Source organism: Siphateles boraxobius, unplaced genomic scaffold (assembly GCF_051911475.1).
Source record: "Siphateles boraxobius isolate OS27281-9 unplaced genomic scaffold, OSU_SipBor_1 7, whole genome shotgun sequence".
Lineage (NCBI taxonomy): Eukaryota > Metazoa > Chordata > Actinopteri > Cypriniformes > Leuciscidae > Siphateles > Siphateles boraxobius.
This window is the reverse complement of record NW_027509197.1, coordinates 17977028-18003079: the sequence shown is the minus strand read 5'-3', so window position 1 is coordinate 18003079 and position 26052 is coordinate 17977028. Positions and strand designations below refer to the sequence as shown.

General features: G+C 37.8%; 1 protein-coding gene across 1 annotated transcript in view; it reads right to left on the bottom strand.

Moving 5' to 3' along the window:
• Positions 1–26052, bottom strand: part of cntnap5a (contactin associated protein family member 5a) — a 158753-nt gene that overhangs the window by 80756 nt on the left and 51945 nt on the right. Inside the window, exons 5-9 of the mRNA XM_077216325.1 lie at positions 20848–21051; positions 18295–18479; positions 16317–16460; positions 4924–5197; positions 493–636 (exon numbers count right to left, since the gene is read on the bottom strand). Coding sequence (XP_077072440.1) covers positions 493–636; positions 4924–5197; positions 16317–16460; positions 18295–18479; positions 20848–21051 — 951 coding nt within the window. The remainder of the gene's footprint in view (positions 1–492; positions 637–4923; positions 5198–16316; positions 16461–18294; positions 18480–20847; positions 21052–26052) is intronic.

Genomic DNA, 26052 nt, shown 5'->3' with positions numbered 1-26052 from the left:
GCAAATAACTGTTAAAAAAAATAAGTTTAACTTGACCTACAACAATTACTAAAACTGAAAACTAAAATTATTTAAAAATAATTGTCTCTGGTAATTGATATGTAGCTGAAACAAAATACAAATATTAGATTCAAATAAATGCTGCCTTGGCAAATAACTGTTAAAAAATAAGTTTAACTTGAACTACAACAATTACTAAAACTGAAATAAAAATTAATCAAAGCTGAATACAAATATAAAAACATCTAATAAAAAAGACAAAACAGCACATTGGCTAAAATTAAAATGAAAATACAAAAATAAAAGATAATTCAAATTATTAATGAATACAATATTATATAAATAATATTAAAATTACCCTGGCTTATCTGATTCAGTTTCATTTTAAATGTTTTAACTTTGTGAGTTTTATAAATAAAAATATTGAATATGTAACTGTAACTGAAATCATCTTTTTTGGTCCTTTCTGGAAATATTTGCATACTCTTTTACCTCCAAAATAGTGTTTGTCTTTTGGTTCCAGGTAGTTGGTCAGATGGATGGTGGATGCGGGCTCACTGTCCAGGGTCATGATGATCTGCAGACCTCTAGTGTTGAGACTCACTGAATGCCACAAGCCATCATTCACCCGCTGACCTGTCAATCAAAATCGCCATGTTTTAAGGAACACACCAAGTGTGTATGACCATGAAACACCTTTTAGTGAAACATACATACCACATTCCCTTATGAAAAAGAAGTATACTTCAAGTTAATTTTATGAAGTATACTTAAGTAATGTTCAAGTATATGTTTAAGTATAATTATGTAGTAAGTATACTAATGTCAATATGTACAAGTAGTAAACTTGTAAGTGTACTATTTTAATACCGCTTGGGACTAAATTGTCCCACTTTTAGTATATAAAAGTATATGTTTAAGTGTACTATAAGTGTAATTTTAGTAAACTTTAAATGCACTACTAGTTCATAATTACGTTTCTCATTTGTACTGCAAGTGAACTTATGGGTATACTAGTTTACTACTTATAGTTTACTATTTATATATTTTTTTGCACTCACAGTAGGCCTATACTACTATGTTCAAATGTTATTTTTTTTATACTTGAAAAATACTTTTACCTGAACTTTAATTTTAAAAGCATTTTATTAGCTTCATGCATCCTTTTTAGCAACACTTGAATGTTGGTAAGTTTCAAAAAGAAAACAACATTTTAAACAAACAAGTTGAAAAAATCTAATTTTTGTCAAAGACTGCCTTGATCAGATTCAGAACGATGATCAATATACAGATGAAGTAGATCAAGTCCAACACCCCCAACACTTCACAGTCGTTTTCTCTTTATGTGTAACGCTTTATTTCATCTGGAAACATTAAGCAGTTTTGATTTACACGCTGTTTAATGTTTGGTGATCACATTATTTTACATTTGAGTAAGCAATCTTCTATCACTTGTTTTAGCTTCTTCTTCTCCTGTGTTTGATCCAGAGATTCTGTACTAGAGGATGTGTCATAGCGCCCCCTAACAGTGTAAACATGGATAGCTGGAAAATTCAGTCAATGGTGGGGACACAGTAGAGTAGAATTAAAATAAATTCCTATGTACACTACCAGTGGACTAGCCTATACAAAAATTCAGATACGCAGAATAGAAACATATCTGTTTTATATCAATATTTGAATCAATATTTTCAAACAATGTAAGTTTCATAAGACTGTATATGAAAAACGATGTAAAAAAAGCATATTTAATAGGCTACTGCTCGATCAAAAGAGTTAACACAACTACAAGCCAAGTGTACTTTGAATACTTAATTATACTTTTAAGTATATCTCGATCAAAAGATCGAGTACAAGTAGGCCAAATATACTTGGACTTTTCTCTCAGTATATGTCAAGTATTCTGAAGTGTAATTTTAAGTATATTTCTGAAAAGTACATTTCTGAGAAGTATATAAATGTAGCCTGAAAGTATGCTTTCTTATTTTTAGTTAAAAATAAGTATACTAATAGAACACTTGAATAAACTTATTTTTCGTAAGCGTTACAATGATGTTAAACGAACCAAACACACTATAAAGTCATCCAAGGCAACAATCAGTATGAACCTTCAACTCTCACACAAAACAAAAGTATGATGAAACAGAGAACTCAATATAACAATACAAAGTGTCAAGAAAGCTAATCTGCTGGCAAAATAAAAAACCTGCCCCCTCGACCCCCATCCCCAAAAGATAAATTCTCTTTGAGGTTTGATTTAATTAATTCTGGCCATTATATGTGAAGGGCGCCCAAGCTGTGTGCGACCACTGTGTGTCTACAGTCTCCCCTGTGCCAGCCATCTGTTTGTCGTTTGAACTCAAGCGTTTCACTTCTTCTATTCCGGTAATTACAACACTCTCTATTTCTGCCAATGCTCCTATGATGCGAGTTAGACCCCCCCCCCCAAAAAAAAGGTTTCAGGTAGGATAAAACAGCAGCTTTAAAACAGACTGAACCCTGCACAACAGATGGAGAGCGCCCTCCTTCCCCCTGCTGCGTGTCGATTGTTATTGAACATCAGGTTTTCTCACTAGACTGAAACACACAACTGTCGGTCTCAGACACTAATCTTGTTTAGACTAGCATGTGTGTGTCCTTTGATCTTTTGTCCAGAATGCTGAACAAAAATGACGTTATTGCCTTTTTTGGGTGACGAGATAAGCTGTAAGTGTTGCCTTTCAAACAAATGGTTTTGTTTTGCTCAAGCATCTCATTGGTGAGAAGAGGACTAGAGAAGAGGAGCGTGCCAGTCTGTGCTGTGAAAGTAATAGGATGCCTCTGCATTGCCAGGCTGGCTGAATTGAAAAACAGAGACATTTATACTCTTGGTCGTTATGTGCACATAATTGCTGAAACTGAGCAGTATTTCCAATTAGACTCCTCCAAAGCAGTAATTTCAGTGGCTAGAGTGTGTCATAGATAAAAGGGACAGCACTACCATTTGATCACAGTTGCATTTACGTGTCACTAGCTGAAGCTTTATACCTTTTACAATTTTCCTGGTGCATGTTAAATTGCTGAGCTGAAGAATGAATGTTAAAAAGAATAAACGCTATATCAATTAAATGATATAGCAACATAAGTGACTGGGTTTGTGTTGCTATACTTCTGTTTTTAATAGTTTACATCGGGCTAGGGGGGTACCTTGCTGGTCTTAGCTGATTTAAACTGGTCTTCCAGCCAGGCCAAGCTGGTTTTTAGCTGGTTTAGCAGTTTAAATTAACTAGCAAGTCACAACTGTTTCGCAAATAGTATTAACTTTGTCGCACATCTGTCGCTTTAACCACATTTGTTCAACATTATAGAATTGTCGTTTATGACGTCACACAGGTGGTGGAGTAATAACTTCTACTTAGGTTTAGAGCTGCACGATTATGACAAAAATCATAATTGCCGATTATTCCCTTGAAATGTAATTGCGATTATTAATTACGATTATCACAATTATCCCAATTTACATTGAATATATATAGGCATATTATAATACATGTTTACACAAAAATTGTAACCACATCAATGTGAGAATTATCAGTGTTGCCTTTTAATGTGGCACAGCTAGTAGTTCAAAATATTCTTGCCTTTCAGTTTGGTTATTTTATGCATGTAGTTACAGACAGCCATGTCAGAACTTAAAACTTAATGTATATTGATTTAAATTTTTACTTGTCATACACATAACTTGCCCTTTACTTAACATACACATAAATTGTAAGAATGACTCATAGTAAAGACTAGAAAAACATTAGGACTATGCTAAAGCAATTAAATAGCAGTCCCAAACTAGTTTGTGTTAATACAATGTTGATATGAGCCACCACAGTCATTTGATAATATAAAAAATAACACAAACTGAAAATAAAGTTATGGTTATGGAAACCACAGTTACCATGGTAAATACACAATACTAACAAGGACTGTTAATGAAACAGCTCCTGGTGAATAGAATGAAAATCATATCTGCATGCAAATCCTTCTCAGCTAACACGTGATTTATTGGTATTTTACTTTTATTTTGTGACTTAATAATTTACATTGTAACGACGCTGCATGCACGTAGTTTCTTTTGCACTTTATAGTGAAGAATTGAAGAGTGCGCGCTACGAGCACAGTATAACGGCTGACAGGACAGTAAAGTCCGTTTTTCTGAGGTGAAATACTTTTTATTTCAGCGTACACTTACGTCACTGCCTGGTATGTCATATTGTGCTGGGTTTTCTGAAGTAGTCATGATTCACCTCTCATAACATAAATATGCTCTGAACACACACGCAGAGTGGATTTTCTTTTGTAATCGCGGCTTTGAACGATTACGTAATCGTGGCATCCGTAATCGTAATCGCAATTAGAAATTCGATTAATTGTGCAGCCCTACTTAGGTTCCAGATCAAAGTAATGTCTGATTATTATTGTTGAAAATAATGAACATATGCATCTGCGGATTACTCTGCTATTTTTGTTCCCTGTTATTTTATTTACAGGAATGTACTGCATGTAAGCTTTCTTATTTTGTTTTAATCTATTTAAGTCCTAGCAGGTCATACTAACAAGAAACTATGCTTCTGACAACATGTTGAGAGCTGTAGTTCCAATCAAACAACTTTGCAAAGCTGTTTGAGAAAGTTCATTTGAATTACGTTTTTGGGAAACACCGATTTGTTGAACTGTGCTGCCAATGACGGACAATAGTTAACTTGTGACGCTTTTGGGACATTCACCCCAGGCTGAACTAAGTTCAGCAAAAAAACTTGACTGGTTTAAGATGATTTTCCTGCAGGGTTTGCACAAAGTTCCCTCAATGCAAGTACCGGTATCTGAACTGTATTTTTGAGAGAACTGGGATTTAAAGTCAAGCTAAAGAAGAGCCGAGACGGGTCTACTAACCAGCTGACACTTCTGACATCTTCAGAGTTGACGTCTGATGTGTGAGGTGGAGGCGCCCACTGCTGATCTGCAAAATCAGGTAACGTGGCTCCTGACCAGAGATCAGTGGACTGGACAGCAGCAGGCTATCAGGGTTCCAGGTGCGAAACTGCAGGCGCACCGAAAGGCCCTCCAGGAATGGTGCAGGTGCTGGCAGCGACAGAAAGCTGCTGCTGGAGCTCCGAAATGTGGCGGCCACCAGCTGCGGTTCCGAACAGGAAAAGGTCACGTTGCCCTGTGAGAGAAGGGAGAACGCCAAAGCAACGGTTTACATGCAAGCAGGGAATGACCAAATGGCAATGCAGCCTGCATTCAAATGACGCAATTGCATATTTACTGTAGCTGATTGCATCTACTCAAGATGACAGTGCTGAGGCCAAAATCATGCAATCACAAGATAGTGAAAGAGATACCGTTTAAGACTGACTGAAAAAAGAAAAGGAAAACTTCTTTTAAAATCTACTTCTCATAGAAATGTAGAATTTGCATTCAGGACGGTTTCAAGTTTCAAGAAAAGTTTCATTGACTCTAAAAAATTTATTTTTCTGTAATCAAGCCAAAAGTAATAAAATATTTGGCTAAAATATTTACTTTTCAATTTATGCACTTAAAAACATATTGCAAAGAATTTTAATACAGAGATTAAAACATGGTCGTCATAGAGATGGGGTATTCAAAACGTGTATATGAACTGCAGTTGAAAAACTTAAAGGAAAGAACAAAAAGAGTGTATTAAATGAGATGCAATTAAGAAAGCTAGCTAGGTAGCACAAAAGATTGCCCAAAAAAAGGAAAAGAAATAGGAAACAGGCTGAAGGGTTACATGAGAATTGGAGAGGCTGAGAGCCAGACAGGCTAAACCCACAAAGGCAGCAGGCAGTCTGGATAAATGTCACCAGCGCAGATCCACAGAGAGCAACAGAAACACAGAGAGCACATCCGCAGGACAGAAGCTCACGTAGGCGTGAAAAGGTTACTGCAGTGTGAGGTGAACACCTCATTGATCCCTGTGCCACAGGGCTGTACAGAAACCAGATCACTGAACTGAGGCCTCGGCAGACCTTCTCCCAACCTGACAGCCTTAAGCTGTGTAACGTCAGTGCTTAATTTGAGCCGGATCCTGTTGCGGAAAATATCAGATTTTGGATTTTTGCTTTCCGGCATTTGTTTTGAAACAATCCAGCATTAACAAGTGCATTACATTTTGACAGTGTGTGCGAGAGACAGAGCGAGACAGTGTAAGCACAGGTTTATGTAAACATATTTGGAGGCTATCTTTTGCTATTGGCCCTCAGCATATATTTTTGACCAATCAGCTTTCTTAAAGGGTTAGTTCATCCAAAAATGAAAATGATGTCATTAATGACTCACCCTCATGTCGCTCCAAGCCCGTAAAACCTCCGTTCATCTTCAGAACACAGTTTAAGATATTTTAGATTTAGTCCGAGAGCTTTCTGTCCCTCCATTGAAAATGTATGAACGGTATACTGTCCTTGTCCAGAAAGAAAATAAAGACATCATCAAAGTAGTCCATCTGACATCAGTGGGTTAGTTAGAATGTTTTGAAGCATCGGAAATACATTTTGGTCCAAAAATAACCAAAACTACGACTTTATTCAGCATTGTATTGTCTTCCGGTTCTGTTGGGGATCCGCGTTCAGTGACGCTGCTAACGTGTGTCTGGTGCGCCCGAGCTTCGTTTACAGTCTGAGGGAGACGCACGCTGGAAACAAAACAATCTTCACAAACATGTCTAAGGATTTCCCGAAGAGGAAGACTTGCATTTTTTTGCCCAGCCATATTTATTTGAACCCGAATACACGGACGCACCAGATACACGTCAGCAGCGTCTTATGTCATCAGCGTCACTGCGGACTCGTGAACGCGGATCCCCAACAGAACCGGAAGACAATACAATGCTGAATAAAGTCGTAGTTTTGGTTATTTTTGGACCAAAATGTATATGCTTCAAAACATTCTAACTAACCCACTGATGTCACATGGACTACTTTGATGATGTCTTTATTTCTTTTCTGGACAAGGACAGTATACCGTTAATACATTTTCAATGGAGGGACAGAAAGCTCTCGGACTAAATCTAAAATATCTTAAACTGTGTTCTGAAGATGAACGGAGGTCTTATGGGCTTGGAGCGACATGAGGGTGAGTCATTAATGACATCATTTTCATTTTTGGGTGAACTAACCCTTTAAGTTCAAAATCACTCTCATTGGTTGGTGCTTACAGCTAATTGACCCATCGCTAAGCCCCGCCCTCCCTAGTTACTGTTGCTACGCCTGTCAACCTTTCGCGCCTGGCACGTCTATTACAGTGTGTATGCACCGGTGTCAGACATTCCCAATGAGATAATTAGTAATTTTTGGCAAACATGTGAAATATCTGAGAGAGCAAGACAAAAGGGACTGCAGTGTGCATTCGAGGGATATATCCACAACATAATATGCAACCGGTTAGCGAATAATTTCATAAAAATTGAAGCTAACGCCTTTAGTCCCAGCGCAAAAAGCAGCCGTCTCATACGCTGATCATTCAAATGGGAAACAGACACACAAATTAAGGAACAGCTTTGTTTGTGCACAGCAGGGTAAGTGAAATGTGAAAATAATCTAATAATTATAAATCAAACAGTTTATCCATAAATTTTGTGGAATAACACTAACACCGGGAGAGCCGCGATCGGATTGGGTTAAAGTTACTCAGTCAGGGGTAGTAGACCGTCGATTAACAAAATGCTGAAATATATTTTAAAGTATGTCAGTGAGCCTCCGTCTTGTCTTTAATCGTCTTATTTTACGTTAAAATATTTGCATTATGAACAAAGAACCGTCATTATTCCCAACTTCCAAGCAATAGGTGTTTTTGCTAATCCTGTGGACATGTAGTATGAATGGGGTCTCCCACACTGCTTGATCCACGCACATCATTTCTCCCCTTGGCTTTTAGATTTTCGGGAAGGAAAAAAATTCCACTCCCCGTCCAAACTTTTAGGATACCGGGTATCAGATTTGCACAATCCATACGCACAACGCTTTGGCATGTTTCCCTCGCTCAAAAGCTTGCCAGACCTCCCGCGCCTAGTTACGGTTGCTAAGACACGATTGGCCAGTGGCAGTTTTCGGGCGTGGCTTAGCGAAGGGTCAATTGTTTTTCGCGCAGTAAAGCTATGTACATGTATTTAGAGCCATGCAGGAACCAATGAATGATGCTCTTTTAGTTGTACCATCACTGTTTACTGACGTCATTGTATGTTCTGGAAAAACTGAAGTTGTATAGTCAGTGTCAGTCACAGCACCTTTTAATTGCCGTTTTTGATCCTGCCATTATTCATTAAGCACTGTGTAACGTGAACACATATTTGTTTCTTACAGAGCTAGATGCAATATCATTCATCTCTACTCTGAAGTGATTGAGTCATGGTTGTCTTGTCATTTTGATTTAGGGAAATAGACAGAAGTGTGATGTGATCATTTAAAATATATTTCTGTCTTTTTAACAAGAAGGTTTTCAATATGAAGACAGAACAAATATGATTTATAAAACTGCTGAGAAATAAACAGGGTTCCCATTTTTATTCAGAGATCATTTTCCAGGACATTTCAAATTTATTTAAAAAGGGAATAAGACATGCAAAGAATACAGATTCATGGCTAAAATAATAAATTTCTCTCTCTATAGAAGTCTTAAAGATATCACAATTGCATAAATTATGCTATATGTGTGTGCGTTACAATGAAGCAGCGCATTAGTTCAGAACAGTGATTATAAGCAGTTTAAAACGTGCAATTCGACGTGCAATACGTCACTCGATCAATTTTGAGCATCCAGATGGTATAATCAAACATCACTTGTGGAGTGCTCAGTGTATGCATTTATTTGTAATTTTAAATGGAGCGTAAAAGTGAACTTTCTTATACTGTCGTGAACTCTATAATACCTTCTGCGCCAGAGAAACAAGCACACAGCCATCTTTAAAATTTTGTCTTTGAACTTCCATTTTGCGGTAACTCTGTATATTTCAATGGCATCGCAGCCGAAGAGTAATTAGCTTGGGAAGTGGATTTACTAACGAAAGTCATCATCAGCATTGTAATGTTTGAAGTGGATAACAAATGTCAGTAGACCGAGAACATTTTAAAATGAACAGTTTGTTCATAAATCCTTAAGATCTTACCTTCATGCTGTGGAAATACAAACCAGCAGACAGAACACAATGAGCGTAGTTTGCCGACCACTTGCATATACCATATACAAATTATTAGTTTGCAAAAAATTAAAATTCTAAAAAAGTTAAAATTCGCTGCAAACATTTGACAGTCTGTCTTTGCTTGTTTGCAATGCAAGGGTAAAGGTATTTTGCCTATGTCACAATAAGAGGTAAATCCGACCCTGAGTGCTCAAATGCAGCACTTGATTCACAATAGAGGTGGGGTGGAGTTAGGAGGGTTTTACTGACAGTTTGTGTCACAGTGTCTGGTTGTGTTTCCCTGGGTTATCACTAGAGGTCCTCGTTCTCACGGTGTCATTCACATTAGACTACAATTCCCAGCATTCTGTTCTGTCACTTATTTGATTATTGCACTCAGCTGTTTCCAATCACCTTGTTAGTTCTGTGTGTATATATTCCCTGTCTGTGTTAGTGTTTGTTACGGAGTCCTTGTTTAATGTCCGCACACTTCTATTCCTGTATGCTGCCTGCTCTTGTTCATGTTTTATGTTCTTGGATTGACTTATTGGATTTCGACCATTTGCCTGGACTCTTGTGAGTACGGATTACCCTTTAATAATAACTGCTATTGGATCTCTCTCTTCTGTGTGTGATTCGTGACAGAAGGACTCCGTCTCACCCAGATCCAGCGGTGCGTTTTCTAATATCTCTTCCCCAGCCACTGAGCGGGAGAGAAGGGAGTTTTTTAAGGGGACCCGGTTGGTCAAGTTTCGCGGGTCCCGTGGAGGTCACAGTGGAGGAGGTAGTCGGGAGATGATCCCTGTTCCGGTGGTCCCGGTTCCGGTGGTCCTGAGTCCAGTGGTCCGGAGAAGGAGGAGGAGACACGTTCCGTCTGCCCAGTCAGAGACTGTTCACGTTCCGTCTGCCCAGTCAGAGACTGTTCACGTTCCGTCTATCCAGTCAGAGACTGTTCATGTCCCGTCTGCCCAGTCAGAGAATGTTCACGTCACGTCTGCCCAGGCAGAGACTGTTCACGTCATGTCTGCCCAGTCAGAGACTCTTCATGTTCCGTCTGCCCAGTCAGAGAGTGGTCACGTCACGTCTACCCAGCCAGAGACTGTTCACGTCCCGTCTGCCCAATCTGAGACAGATCAAGAGATGCCCATTTGTGTGGTCGCCAAGGCAATGCTGGACTATCTGGAGCGTCTGGCTCGGATCCTGGACATGCCAGTGTCTGCTGTTACAGAGCCAGAGCTAGTCCCTGTTCCAGAGCTAATGCCTGTTCCTGAGCCAGTGCCAGTGTCTGTTCCAGAGCCGGAGCCAGTGGCTGTTCTAGAGCCGGAGCAGGAGCCAGTGTCTGCTCCTGAGCCGGAGCCAGTGTCTGCTCCTGAGCCGGAGCCAGTGTCTGCTCCTGAGCCGGAGCCAGTGTCTGCTCCTGAGCCGGAGCCAGTGTCTGCTCCTGAGCCGGAGCCAGTGTCTGCTCCTGAGCCGGAGCCAGTGTCTGCTCCTGTGCCGTGGCCGCCCGATGGGTCGCCTGCTTCGCCCTGGCCGCCCGATGGGTCATCTGCTTCGCCCTGGCCGCCCGATGGGTCTTCACCGCCCTGGCCGCCCGAGGGGTCTGTTGCTGTTCCTGAGCCGGGTTCTGTTCCTGTGCCGTGGTCGCCCGAGTGGTCGTCTTCGCCCTGGTCATCACCGCCCTGGCCGCTCGAGGGTTCTTTACCACCATAGCCGCCCGAGGTGTCTTCACCACCTTGGCCGCCCGATGGACTGTCGTCTTCACCCTGTTCGTATGCACAGCTTGCTCCGTCCTGGCCGCCCGTGGGGTCGTCTCCACCCTGGCCGCCTGATAGACTGTCTGTCTCACCCTGGTCGCCGGCTGAGCCATCACCCCCTGTTCTTGTTCCCCTTCATGGTCCTGGCCCTCCCATCCCTCCCTTGGATTTTCCACATTCCACCTTCCTCTTGGACTCTTGTGTTGTCTTGTGTACTGTCATGGAGCGTCTGGTAGCCGCTCCGTAGAGGGGAGGTTCTGTCACAGTGTCTGGTTGTGTTTCCCTGGGTTATCACTAGAGGTCCTCGTTCTCACTGTGTCATTCACATTAGACTACAATTCCCAGCATTCTGTTCTGTCACTTATCTGATTATTGCACTCAGCTGTTTCCCATCACCTTGTTAGTTCTGTGTGTATATATTCCCTGTCTGTGTTAGTGCTTGTTACGGAGTCCTTGTTTAATGTCCACACACTTCTGTTCCTGTATGCTGCCTGCTCTTGTTCATGTTTTATGTTCTTGGATTGACTTATCGGATTTTGACCATTTGCCTGGACTGTTGTGAGTACGGATTACCCTTTAATAATAACTGCTATTGGATCTCTCTCTTCTGTGTGTGATTCGTGACAGTTTGAGGATCCAATGGAGTTACGAGGTTTAGTCACAACACAAGCTCTGTTTAATACCTTTTGTTGGTAAAATATTTGTAAAACCCACAGACATACAGTATGTAAAGGATGACCAATAGCAATGGTTTACGAAAAAGAAAAAAGACGAAATATGAAGACACAAGGTTTCCGCCTGACAGAGACGATATTTTAAATTGTAAATTTTGTTAATTTATAAAGTAAATGTCTTATAGGTTTTAGCATTAGGGTGATATAACAACAATAATAATAACAATTTTAAATATATATTATTTCTCATCATTGTAATTGGGCCCCCTGGACTTGCAAGCATAGGCAAGTGTCGTAAGCCACAACGTCACAGCGTGTTTAAAACAGCGAGTAATGCAAAACACTCCACTCATTTGTCAAAACCCAGTGTCCCTGAACTACTAACGCTGCTTCGGACCAGTTGTAAACTGTTTGTTCTTCAATGAACAAGAACAATTAAAATTAAAGCTGCAAGCAGCATTTAGCGGTGTTCAAGCAGTTAAGGCATTTAAGATTTTTAACCACACAAGCATCAAAAGACATTAAGTTTTATGTAGCAAGCATTTAACCACTGACATCATAGATGGAATAGACCATGTTTTAGCATGATTTCCCATGCTCCAGTATGAATTACTATGAATCTAGCATGATTTACCACAGTTTACCATGATATAACAAGTTCCAGTATGATTCACCATGATTTACCCTGTTCTAGCATGGTTTACCACAATTGAACACATTCCAGTATGATTTAATATGATTCTAGCATGATTTACCAGTTTACCATGATTTACCATGTTATAGGATGATTTATCATGATATACCACATTCCAGAATGATTTACCAGGATTGTAGCATGATTTACCATGATTCATCACATTGCTAGCATTATTTGCCATGATACACCATGTAATAGTATTATTTACTATGATTTACCACGTTTCTATCGTGATTTACCATGGTTTACCACATTGCTATTGACACTTCACATCAATGCTAGCAATGTGGTAAACCATGGTAAATCACGATAGAAACGTGCAGAATTTGATTTGGGGGCCCCCTCCCACAACGCGGAGTCACCTGTGCTTGACGATTATTGACACAAATGTCACGCAATAATGATACATTATAAATGAATACAGTGAGGTTATGTATTAATACAAAATAAATACTTAATAAAAAATAGATGCCTACTTAAATAACAAAGTTTTAACTTTTACTTTACTCTTTTACTAACTCTGTAACTTCTTATAACAAACTGTCTCAAAACATATAAAATAAATTATTTGCTAAAATAATGACAAAACTGTCAAAACTGTCCAAATTTGAGCGCGCAGGGAGTTTCCGTTTTCGATTTATGAGTGAGTTTGTACTGGGAGGGCGTGGCCTAATGTTATACTTTCGTTTTCAGCCTTCCTGTGACACAATTGTGAATAATACATGAATTTTAACAAAATGTGATTGTAAATGTTAAAATAATGATTTTATAAAGTCTGAATATAAATTATACATAACAATATTAGGGAGTAGTATGATGAAATGACAGCAGGGGGCAGTAAAATACCACTTATTGGCTGTTATACACCCTATTATAGCCATCCAAATGAAGAAGTTAAAATAAGAAGTTAACAAGTATTGATAATTATTGATCTAGAGAGTCCAGAGAATTGTACTGCACTGGTTTTAAACATTATGATTTGAAAATTATATGATCATAGATGGAAAATACCATTTACAGCCAATACAGGCAATTTACTATAGGAAATATGGTTTTAAAGCTTTTTAACAGTTATAGCGCCACCTATGTTCCCATCTCCATGAAACTTTGCATGCTTCTTCACATTGTTATGACACATATGCTCAACTTTTGTGAAGTTCTGATTTTTTATTTATGATTTATAGGCTTTTGAGTGTATTTTGAGATGCCCATTTTCTAAATGACCCTGTTACAGCCACCCAAATGCAAAAATTCAACTTTTTTTATAACTATTCATCTAGAGAGTCCAGAGAATTGTCCTAGACTGGTCTGGTTCCGATCGGGCGAAAAACCTAGGACTAGTTCACAAAAGTAGGTTTTTAACATATTCATGAATATTTAATGAACGATTTGATTGACAGCAATGGTTCTAAAGGCAAAGTTGTTCAGCATGAGGAGATCTATCAAATGATATGCATATTGTGGGGATGTGTGCAACACCACGTGATTACGGAGCCGTAATACTCGTTAGCGCCAACTAGTGGCCGATTTCTTTCAAAACTCTTACAGACCTATTGGGCCATGAGTTGAACATGCCCACCGAGTTTTGTTCTGATTGGCCTCCGTTAACCTCATCTCATAGGTGCTCAAACTTCATTGACCGATGGCGGCCATGTTTTTTGAGATACGCTAATGTCCTCATACACATACATGGGGCCTTGGACCAAGACACTGCATACCAATTTTCAAGTCAATCGGACAAACGGTCAGGTGGTCAGAGCCCTATTTATGTATTTTTAATGTTATATCGCCACCTAGTGTTAGATCTACGCACTTTTTTTACTGTGACCCCAGAATGTCCTCATACACATGTGGGTCAAGTTTGGTGAGGATATCTCATTTACTTCTCGAGTTATAGCCATTTTAGTATAATAGGCTCCTCCCACAACGGGAGGTAGGTGGTCTAGGTCGGGAGTTACAGCCGTTCAAATTAGGATTTAATTGATCAAAATTCAAAATGGCGGAAAATCCGATATGGCAGAAATTAAATCGGAGATGTACGTTTTTTACTTCAGGTATCCAGCTTTCCAGTGATATAAGACACTTGAGTCTACGACATACGGTCTACGGTATAGCGTCACCTATGGGCCAATCGGGCTCATAATTTGATAACCTCTCCTCGATTTTCGTACTACCGTCTGACAAAGTTTCAAGTCTCTAGCACTTACGGTTTGGTCTGCAGAATGCGTTTTAGCAGAGAATAATAATAATAATAAAAATCAGTACAAATACAATAGGTTTACAGCACTTCGTAAAAAATTCCAGGACATCCAGATTTTACATGACATTTAATGTTTTTTCTCTCATTTTCCATGCGTTTTCCTGGGCTTTGTTTCCATATAACGATGGATCTTAGCACTTACGAGCATTTTCTACGAGCGACTTTACGAACGTTCGTGTTCATTTCACGTGCATTTCACAAAAACGCACTTAGCGCGATCGTGCGCAGCTGTGCTTTAAGTGCTACTTAAGAGTCGCTGTCCGTTTGTCAAGTGCTGAAATGTTACGCTCGTAATTGTAGCACACGCTTGTATTTTGAAATGTTTAGTCTAATTGTTTTCATCTGATGTGCATTTTCTATGAGGCCAATAATCTATAAAAGCACAAACCTAAGGGTGGAGACACCAGCAAAATGGCTGAACAAGAAAATACTTCTTTTTTTTTTTTAAGAGGATATTAATCTCATTTTAGAGGAGGTGGAGCTATACAATATATTTTATTCAGCAGGTTTAAGGGCAGTCATACAAGTAAAACAAAAACAAAAAATCTGGGAGATTATTGCTACAAAACTGACTGCATTAAAAGTTCGGGGAAGGAGGTCGGGAAGAAGTGGCAGGACTTTGCCAGCCTTGCTAAAAGGAAAAGGGCACTGCAGAGGAAAACATTTAATAAAACAGGTGGTGGGACCAATGAGTCCCCCCTTCTCACAGCAGAGGAAGAAAAGGCCTTGTCAATACTTGGCACAAGTGCTTCAGATGGTATTTGTGGTGGTATTGACATCCATGGAGGAATGGGGGTAACTCAACCTGAGCCTGAGTCAGGTCCTTCATGCTCAGATGAACTATCAGTTTCATCTGCCATCTCCAAGCATCTACCATCTCCTAGTCCTCCAAACAACCCTCCCAGGCCTCAGCCTCCATCTTCTGTTGTCCAGACTGCAGCCACAACACCTCAGCAGTTTGGGAAAGATTGTAATTGTAGTCAAGACATTTGAGAGTGTCCATACTTAACAGGGAGGAAGATGAAGAAGTGGAGGAGGATGAAGATGGCATGATGGGACCACATGATGGCCAACCAAGAAATGCCTAATACATGGCTGGGTTTCGTGCCCGTCAGCAAGTTATTGACTTTTTTTTTGTTCATCCCTATTTTCCCCAGTCTTTGAAGAATATTACATCTTTTATTTTATTTTTTGTTCATTAATTTAATTTAGATTAAAATTATTAGATTAAATTATTTCTATTTTTTCTGCCCGTTTTAATTATTTAATTTATACATTCATTTAAACAAAAAACTAGTAATGAAGCGTACAATAAAGTACAATCAAAACCGTAATCTGCCGGTTGTCCTGAAGGTGACGTCATAACTCTGTCTTCTTCCGATGCACTTGGGGATTTACGATTACTCCAGAGCACTCGTAGACCTACGATGATTTTCAAGTGCTACTTAAATTACGATGCTTTTGGGAAACAGAGCGTAATATTAAGATCAGTCATACAATCGTTTTTACAATCTACTTATGCTTACGATGCTTTTGGGAAACGCAGCCCAGGACTGATAATTGGTCATTCATTTTCCAGGATTTCCAGGTTTTCCAGGACACGTGAGCCCTGATAAAGTGTGAAACTTGGCACAGTTTGTGCGCACATTTCATGATTCTTTCTAATATTGAAGAGGCACAAGTAATATGTCTGGAGTCTGGACATGATTATAATCACAACATTACTAGGTCAAAACCCATTTCTCACAATAAACCAGCTGCTTACCACACTGTATATCTGAGGCTTTCTTCGTTTAGCCAGGTCAATGACATTTACTCCATTGTAGTAGAGGTTCTCCATGCAGCCATGAAAGTTACGTCGAATAAAGGTTCCAGGTTTCCCTGGCAGTGGGATCCCACCAAAGCTTAGCTGTTATAGAGAATGAATAAAACAAATCTAATTTCAAAACATGAACAAGATTAAATATGTTTGTTTTCATTTATATATATGCAATTTATTTAATATATTATATATCTACATCAAATTTATATTTATTTATCAAATGTATCCCTCTCAGCCCATACAATTAAACACTGCTTCTGACCATTGTCATGAGACTGGCACATTGTTGTGGTAAACAAAATGCCTGAAGTCTTTGGAATTTTGGACTGTCTTACATGATTTGTTTCAGGCCATGCCACAACATTTCAGTGGGTTTAAGGTCAGGACCTGACTTGGTTATTCCAAAAGAGCAATTTTTCAGACTTAGCCAGTACACTGTGCATTCTTTAAAGCTTCATTGTTACTCTGCTTGAGCCTCATTCTGTTAGGCTCCACCTCACATAAGGAAAATCTGACATGGTTCTGTACAATTTATGAATACAGTCCAGAATTAATTTTTCTATCAGTTACTCCACTGTACAGCACTGCTACAGGACAGTTTCAAACTATCTTGAATGCTTTAGATCAGGTTTTTTTTTTTTTAACACTTTTCTACATTCCCCAGTCCTGTGATGTTCCTTTGCAGAGAGCACTGGATTCCATTTAAAAACAGAAGGATTGTAGGAGCTTACATTTAAAAAATAAATATATAAATGAACAAGACAATCAAGTAATTAGGAAGCAAATAAACGACAACAGCAGTGTCCTTGCTGCTGAGGGGAATAAAGGTCAGTCTGTGGCCAGGCGGTCTCAGTGGCAGTCAAACTACGGTATGTCATGTCATTCCTGGATCTTGAGAACACCTTTACTGCTCATATACAGGACAGTGCCATCTCTCATAGGTGAGGTGAACTGCTGCATTTATAGTGCTATTAACTTCAGTGCACCTCATCAGCTGCACTCCAGTTAGCCTTTGGCTATTGGAAGTCTGGCTCTATGACAGCCAATGGACGCCTGGGGAAAAAGAGATACGAGGGGAGGCAGATAAACCATCACAGTGAATTTATGATCTATATTTTTCCTGCGATGATCAATAATGCACAATATCTTGTGGTAACCTAACACCACATGGCTATTAAAAAAATAATTTTCCTAGGCCTCCCAAAAGCCAGACCTGTGTGATGAAGACAATACAAATACAATTTTTTTTTCCTGTGGTACTGTAGTTATATTTATCTCAAACACCTGATATGCATCTCTTGGTTGGATCTTATTTGTATTGCGCTCTTTAAAACGCGTACAGTGATTCAATAACGTATTCAATTATTTGTTCAGTAAATTATTTAATTATACTTAGACAATGGGAATTATTTAATTTCAAAATTATATCAGTGTGTTTTATAAACACTACTGTTCAAATGTTTGGGGTCAGTAAGAATTTCTTTGTGTGTGTGTGGAAAGAATCGGTTTCCACAAAAATATTAAGCAGTACAATGGTTTTCAACAATAACAAATGAGAGAAGAAATATTAGAGTTAGTGTGAGCACTAAATTAGCACATCAGAATAATTTCTGAAGAATCGTGTGAGACTGAAAATATTATATTTTACTATATTGTGTTTTATAAATATATCATTTTATTTTTTTATTCAAATGAGACCCTTTTATCTCTCATTATAGCTATATAAAAACCAACATACATCTAGGTCAAATTAATTTAGTATAACAGGCCATTAAAAAGAGCTGACAAAATTGTTTGCACCCTTTTGTAGACTTGGATACAACTTTGACCACACCAGACAAGTTGCACAGGTGTAGATTTTACCACCTCAAAAGGCTTATCATTTTCAAAAAGATTAAAATAGGGGGTCCCAGAGACCTACCTCATAGTCGACCTCTAGAGAGTCTCCATCACCCTTGGTCCTAAAGTGCTGAGTGTGTCTATCCAAAGTGAAGTTGACCTGTTTGTTAAAACGTTCGATCAGAACAGAGTGCCAGTGCAGATCGTCCAGGATACTTCCTAAGGTGACCACCATACGAGCACTGCTGGATCTCACCCGGCTGTCATCTGCCAATGAGAAGTTTTTCCATATATGTTAATAGCCATGAATAACTTCCAGTCATTAGCATGCACTACCATTCAAAACTCTGGGGTTGGTAAAAAAAATAAAAATAAAGAAATAAAACTGCAATATTGTGAAACATTATTAAAATAATTTATAACAGTAATTAATTGCTATGATGGCAAATAATTTTCAGCATCATTACTCCAGTCTTACATGAAACTCAAGCACCAGATCATAATTTAGGAATGCTTTCTGAAGTAACATTTCTTATTACAGGGATTAAAGTGAAAAAAATTCTTCTGACTGAAAATTTTTTTCAGGCCAAGTCATATTCCTTTAACTTTATTTAAATAGTCGAGACCAATATCGTTTTAAGGGGAGATGTTTTAAACCGCTTTAATATTGCCAGTTTGCATATTTTAAAAGCTATTTTAATCTATGAAAAAAAATTACTTAGCTTGACAAATAATCAACCATCTACATAACTTTTCAGTGCATGTTTTTATTTATCTTATAAGACCAAACAATGCTAAATTATATTAATATATAGTTTGTTTAATGGCAAATCGTTTTGGCTGAGGGCAAAGTGAAGTTTCATAACTTTATATATTTAGGCTATTTAACTTTAACTGTGTAGCCTATTAGAGAGCTGACTAATGTTTGACTGAATTGTTTGCTTTATTTCTCATTGTATAGCTTCTTATAGCCTACATTTAGGCTACTTATACTTTTATGGATATTATTGATAATTAAAACTGACATTTAACAAAAAGCAACAGGGTTGTGTAATGTTATATATTCTAAAATATATAAAATATTCTTTATATATTTTACTATGCATTCTCTTGTATGTGTACATGCAAAATAAAATAAAATGATACAACCCTGTCTCTGTTTGTTAAGTTTGTCAGTTTTAATGATCAATAATGTTTCATATTTTTAAAATGAAAACAAAAAGAAGCAGGGTTGTGTTTTATATTGCGTGTTGTTATAAATATATGGAGTGAAGATAATCAATGTGCGTTATCTGAACCACATTTGTGTGGCCATATAGGCCTAATATGTTTATGATAATATGTTCATTTATAAATGAAAGGAGGTGTTTTGTATATATTTCGTTTTATTGTTGATGAAAAGAGGCAGAGTTGTATTTTATACCATATTTCATTTTATTGTTGACTAAAATATACATAAAGAGATAACCGGAGTAGCCAGAGCGAGATGAGTGACGAAACCAAGATCGGCGCGGATCCGTTTGCAGAATAACCGGACTCGCGTCCTCGGGAGTTCGTTCTCCCGAGTCGAACTTGCCAAGTCCGAACTATCAAGGACGCAAGTCCGAGGTTTGCGTAGCCTATTGGTATTGAGAAACGGACAATATTGGCCCGCGTTCTGTTTTCTATCATGCGCCGTGCACGTTTGAGATGACGTAATATGCACGCAAACGCACCAGGGTTCGATAGAATTAAGTTGAACGTGAAACCAGACCAACGCTGCGGGGGGCGCAGGGAACAAACTCGCTCGGATTCGGACCGCAGCAAACCAGCTGTAGCCTGACATGCACTTCTCCAAAACTAAGATTAATTGAGTGAACACGGAGCAGTTTTTCCGTGAGCGGGAATTGAAAACCCGGACTGGACCATAAGCGAAGTGATTACAGAATGTTAGAGTGGAGAGAGGAACGTGCTTTCGCTCCGATCCAGGCTTTATCACATCCCCCTCAGCAGGGTGAATACACCTCGTCTTTCCTTAATTTAAGACCTATTCAAACTAAAATTAAGACATTTATCACACTATTTGAGAAATGAAAGCCTATTTACGGCCTTAACATTATGAAAAGTGAATTTAAGACATTAAGGACAGACGGGAACCCTGCAATTGACGGAAATCCGTCATAGACTCGCTGCAATTAACGGAAATCCGTCGTAGCGACGGAGAACTTTAATCCCTGTTATTATTATCCATGTTGAAAACAGTTGAGCAGCTTAATATTTTTGTAGCAACCATGACACATTTTTCTATGATGAATAGAAAGTTCAAAAGAACAATTTATTTGAAATAGAAATCTTTTGTAACATCATTAATTTCACTTTGTGTAATGATTTTTTGATAAATTGAAAGCATTCTTGCTGAATGAAATAACGAATTTCTTCTTTCTTTTTTTTAAAAGCTTGCTGGTCCCTAACTTTTGAAAGGTAGTGTATGTATTCTTTATTAACACACTCTCATGAATTCCATCATAATTATTTTTGCTTTGTAACTACAGTACAAACACTACAATAGTCTCCACTCCAAAGTAAATATGGTTAAATATATGAATAATACTTCAACCCTTTGAAGTTGCTAGCTTCCCCCAGTACTGTAACTCACCCAGGTTTAGATGCAAGGCCAGCCTGCCACGATGAAGCTCCAGAGTGATATAATCCCCTCGCTGGCCTTCTCCATGCAGTAAAACACCTTCTGCCTGTCGACTCTTAAATCGCAGTGATATAACATCTTTCACCGTGCTCATAGACTTCTGGTTGAATCGGTAGAGCAAAGAGCTTCTGCCATCAAAATCAGCCACATACGATCCTATGGACACATTAGATATTGTATGACACTTACTATAGACAATCTCTGTGCACTTAAAATGTAAATAACAAACAAAATGATAGTACACAGAAAAACAAATTAACATTTAATTTCACATTAAATATTAATTACACATAAAAAAAATCATGATGAAACTAGAGGATATTGGCTAAACTAATAACGCTGTGATCTAGGGATGACACCACCTGAAACAACAAAAGACAAGGACTCTCTATTTTTAGGTTTCTGGTATTCAAGAGAGATTTGCAGGTGCCTTGAATTTGATTTTAGAAACGTGTCAGGAATCATTTTTTGCAGACTTCAAATCCAAATTTACAATCAAAAATAAAACACAATAAAAGTTAGCTGAACTTTTAAGTAAGTTCCGAACACAATAAATTCACGCAGAAATGTGCCTCGTTGCTAGGAGACGCATGACAAATAAGAATAATATGCGTTCTAAATAGGTATGAACTGATATGATAATTGTGCCAATAAGATAACTTTATATTTGAAAGCCAATAGCCGATATATTGGCCGATAAATCTAAATCCAATTTTTTATATAATTTTTGAGAGCCTGTAGTATTTTTGTAGTCTGATTACAAAAACAAAAATATCAACATTAAAGCTATGTCCCAAGCACACAATTTTAATGTTGTCATTATAATTGTATGTAGCTCATATGACATCCTTGCACTGCATATGTTGTACTTCACTGTATTTTCCTTTTCTGAAGTGACTCCTATCGTATTTCCAGCAATTCAAAACCATCATGGTGAACAGTGTGCATCTAAAGTGTCTCAGCTGAAGGAAATAATCCATTATGTATTGACTTTAATATATCGGCCAAATTTTCGTATGGGGCAGATAGCAATAACATTAAGAATGAACATATCGGCCGATACCGTTAGGCCGATATATCGTGCATCCCTAGTTCTAAAATCAAATGTAAATATCAAACATTTTTGAAATATCCTCACACTCGATAAAATCAGTCTGAAGCTAAAAAAAATCTGGCCAATCATTCACAACTAAATTTTCTGTGAAATCTGTCCACTGTCTAAATTGTGCAGATGGGCTCTGACTTTAAATCTGGGCAAAAGTCATGTAGTGAATTCCAGCCAAGAACAGGAGTTCTAATTGAGCTTAGAAAATGGTAGGCTATAAGAAAATGACTAACATTTCTGCAGATATTAGTAGAGTTCTTACAGGAGCACTGTTCCCCATTGAAGTTTTAAATGAGCAAGTTAATGGGGCTCAACAGCTCACAACACAAACGATCAACTCAGCGAATCAAGCATTTCACTAATGTTTAAATCTAGTGTCTGAATGCCATAACATGTCAAGAGATCAAATGCAGCATATTCTATATTACATACTGGTAAACAGAAATGTTTCTCAATTTTCAGATGACATACCTTGCTTAGAAAGTTAATGAAGTTTGTCTTGAGATAGTCAAAAAAGCTTATGACCTGATGGAAAGAATCTGGTATGACTCAATTCTCTATTACCCCTTTGAGCAATGCATCCAGTGTGACCCATTGTTCCAAGACAGAAGTTTAAACATTTCTTTATTTGTTGTCTTTTATAAACATTAGTTTGAAATTGTCTTTTTTAACTTTTTGATACACTAAAACAGTCTAAATATTCTTAGGATCCAAACACAAAATGTTATATTTCTCATGCTCATTCCCCGCAGCCTATGGAAAAATGAACAAAGGAGTGAGTTTAAAAAATATATCGAAAATTAATTCCTCCTTTTTCAGATTAGTGCAGCAAAGCAGAAAGCCTGTATATTTTCCAGCACTGAATATAATGACCTATTTTTGATAATAAGCAACCACTCCATTTGGAGCTATGAGGTACGTGGTCTGGGCATAGCAATCTTGCAGTAGTGATAATGACACTTATCTAGTATTGCACCATTCTCAGGTTCAGCTTGAGTTCACAACTGTCACAGCAGTCGGCTGATTAGCATTATGTGATATGTGGCTCAAGTTAATCTGAGCTGTTAGGTGCAATCACTGCACTTCCAGTGAGCACTAGCCGTCAAATCATGTATAATTAAAAGAACATTTATGCTCTTCTTTCAAGGTTATATTCAACACTCAAGATGCAGTGTACATAGTCAGACTAGTGCTCATAGATTCATTATATCAACACTCTATGTTCAGATTTGTCATGGGATTCACATCTGAATTCTTTAAGTGTCAGTGGTTGATTAGCCGAGACAGCTGAACGTTTATCTGCAAAGCACACATTCATCCGGGATGGCTGGGCGATACGGCCTAAAACAAAAAATCCCCGATTTTTTCATAAAAAACCCGATTTACGATTTAAATCGATTTTTTTTCTATTTTGATTTTTTTTTCCTACTTAAAATCAATCTGCAGACGACAAAGAAATTGTTCAAAACAAGTTTTAACTTTATTTTGTTTTAATATTCCCTTCTGGGATTTGATCTCGATTAAAGTGCAATCGGAAACAACAAGCCAAAAAGACAAGAGGACAGGCCCTGTCTTTGAAAACAATGAAAACGTAACATAAAATAAAATGGGTTGATTGGGATTGGGGGGATGAGTAAAAAAACAAAAAACTTGCATCACAATAACTGTATTGTGAGAATAAAATTGTTTAGTTACCAAATAATTTGACAAAGTTAATTAACCATGCAAACAATGTTTACATGGCACAATGACTGGTATGCTACTGTTTTTATTATTGCTTAACACAAATTTCACAATTTCAATTCAATTCTTGTGAATTGATTCTGATCTTGATTCAATATCAATTCCTTTGGATAAATATTAGGTACAGTAGATACGTTAATGTGGTGTTAATTGTTCTAAAAAAAATCACCTAATGCTGTAAACATACAGAGAGCCCTGTCAGCTGGTATTATTAAAGGTTAAAACTAACTCAAATTAAATATAATGCGTTTTTTATAATAACAACGTTATACTATTTTAATGATATAGGTAAAAATATAATAAATGTATAATATAGTTATCATATTTAGCAAAATACTCCTCTCTATAGCAATTATTTTAAGTCCACAGACCTAAAACCTGAGATCTGCCACGTCACATTTACAAGCGCCAAAACGGTGTTAATTGTTTGAATTTCGTAATAGAATTGACAGAATCTGAGAGCTGAGAATCTGTTTCATATCGATAGTAACCTGCTCTGTCTTGTCTGTCGGTGTCAGTGTCCTCTTTGCTTTGCGATTTTTCTCTGCGTGAGAAAATGGATGTGGCGTGAGAGCGTGTAAAAAGTGACAGAAGTGCGTCTCTCACAGTGAACTCGTGAGAGTTGGCGGCCCTGCGGATTCAGCTTGTAAATGTTTTCGGCGGGTGTGCTTCTGCTGCCGCGGTCTTGCTCATTTGCCATGTTGTTTGTGTATCTCTATCATGGCAAGCGCTGAGCCCGGTCGGAACTACGGGAGCCCAGATGGGAGCTTCGGCGGTTGTTAAAGAGAAACCCGATTTTCATTAAAAAAAATCGGCGTAAACTACACATTCGAGTTAATCGATAAAATCGATTTATCGCCCAGCCCTACATCCGGGTTTAATACACGGATCATGCCACAGAATAATGAGGAACCTTTACAAATGTCTATGTAATTCAACAATTGATCCATTTTGTGAATCTCGGTATCATTAAAAGGTACAATTCTTTTTTATTTTTATCTAACCAATACACTCTGCAAACCCAAATAAGTTGGTAAAACTTAAATTTAAGGCAATCAGTTGCCTCAAAATTTTTAAGTTAAGAAATTGAAAGTTTAAGTAAGCAGAACTGGCAGATTTTTATTTTGTACTCATACATTTTACTTGTTCTTAACTTGAAACGTTTGAGTAAACTAATTGTAGCGTGGCACACGTGCTAGGTCTGATGTGTCACACGTATACGGATCAATATGGGCCAACTGATCAGAAGGTAAGGATCAGCTACTGGAGAGAGGGAAGCAACACAGCATGTAGGTGAAAACCAAGAGCTCTGTTTACTGATTGGAATCTTGCATTCATTGGAAACAATTCTTAATTGCAATTCGTCTGGAGCATGTAAATCTCAATATTCTCATTTAACAACATACAATGTATGATAATGCTTATAATCAACTCTCTTTTTTTAATTTCAGGAAGCTGGACTCATTAACTCAATTCAACTCAATTGACAACAATTGTACTATACTTTGTACAAAAAAGAAATAAAATAAAACTTCTTAGAAAACTCAGACTCAGTTTGTTTATACCCCAATACAGTTGGAAGGAAACAATAAACAATGTTCTCAAAACAAAATATTACAGCTCAGTAATTCAAATCACTCTTTCCCTTCAAAATGCAACAGTCTTTTCAACCAAATGAATCAAATATATTAAAATTCACTGAATTGATTCAGTTAATATCAGTTCAGAATCAAATGACTCGGATCAAAAGAGTTGTTGACTCTTTAGAATCGTTCAGTTCAGAATCAATGTCTCTCTAGGAAAAATATGAAAAAACAAAGTCTCAGTTCCATTTGTCCAAAAGCAAAAGGAAAAGATATCTCATACGAGTTTCGATGAAATCGAGGTCAAAGTTCAACAATCAAATGGTCTCCGTGGGTGGCTCGCCTTTTACATACGTTCATGTGTGTCTCACGTTTCCAGGATGGTGATTACAATTTCTCAGAAGAAAACACAAACAAAACAAAAAACCCAGCCTTGCAAAAACACAAGGCAGAACAATAATTAATCTTCCATTCAAACATTTTCATTAACAAACATCATGTATACACTTCAAACAACATACTAACTCAATATCTTGACACTTATACACGGCATTGTCACTCTTCATTGACTCGTTTGCATCTTCACATGTGATTAGCTTTAGCCCAACGTGCAAATTAGCACTAGCTCACACACTCTGCATAAGTGGCCTATATGAACGCTAATATCACACTACTGATTTGCCGCTGAGTCTTCAACAGTCAATATCAAAAAAACAACTCACCAAG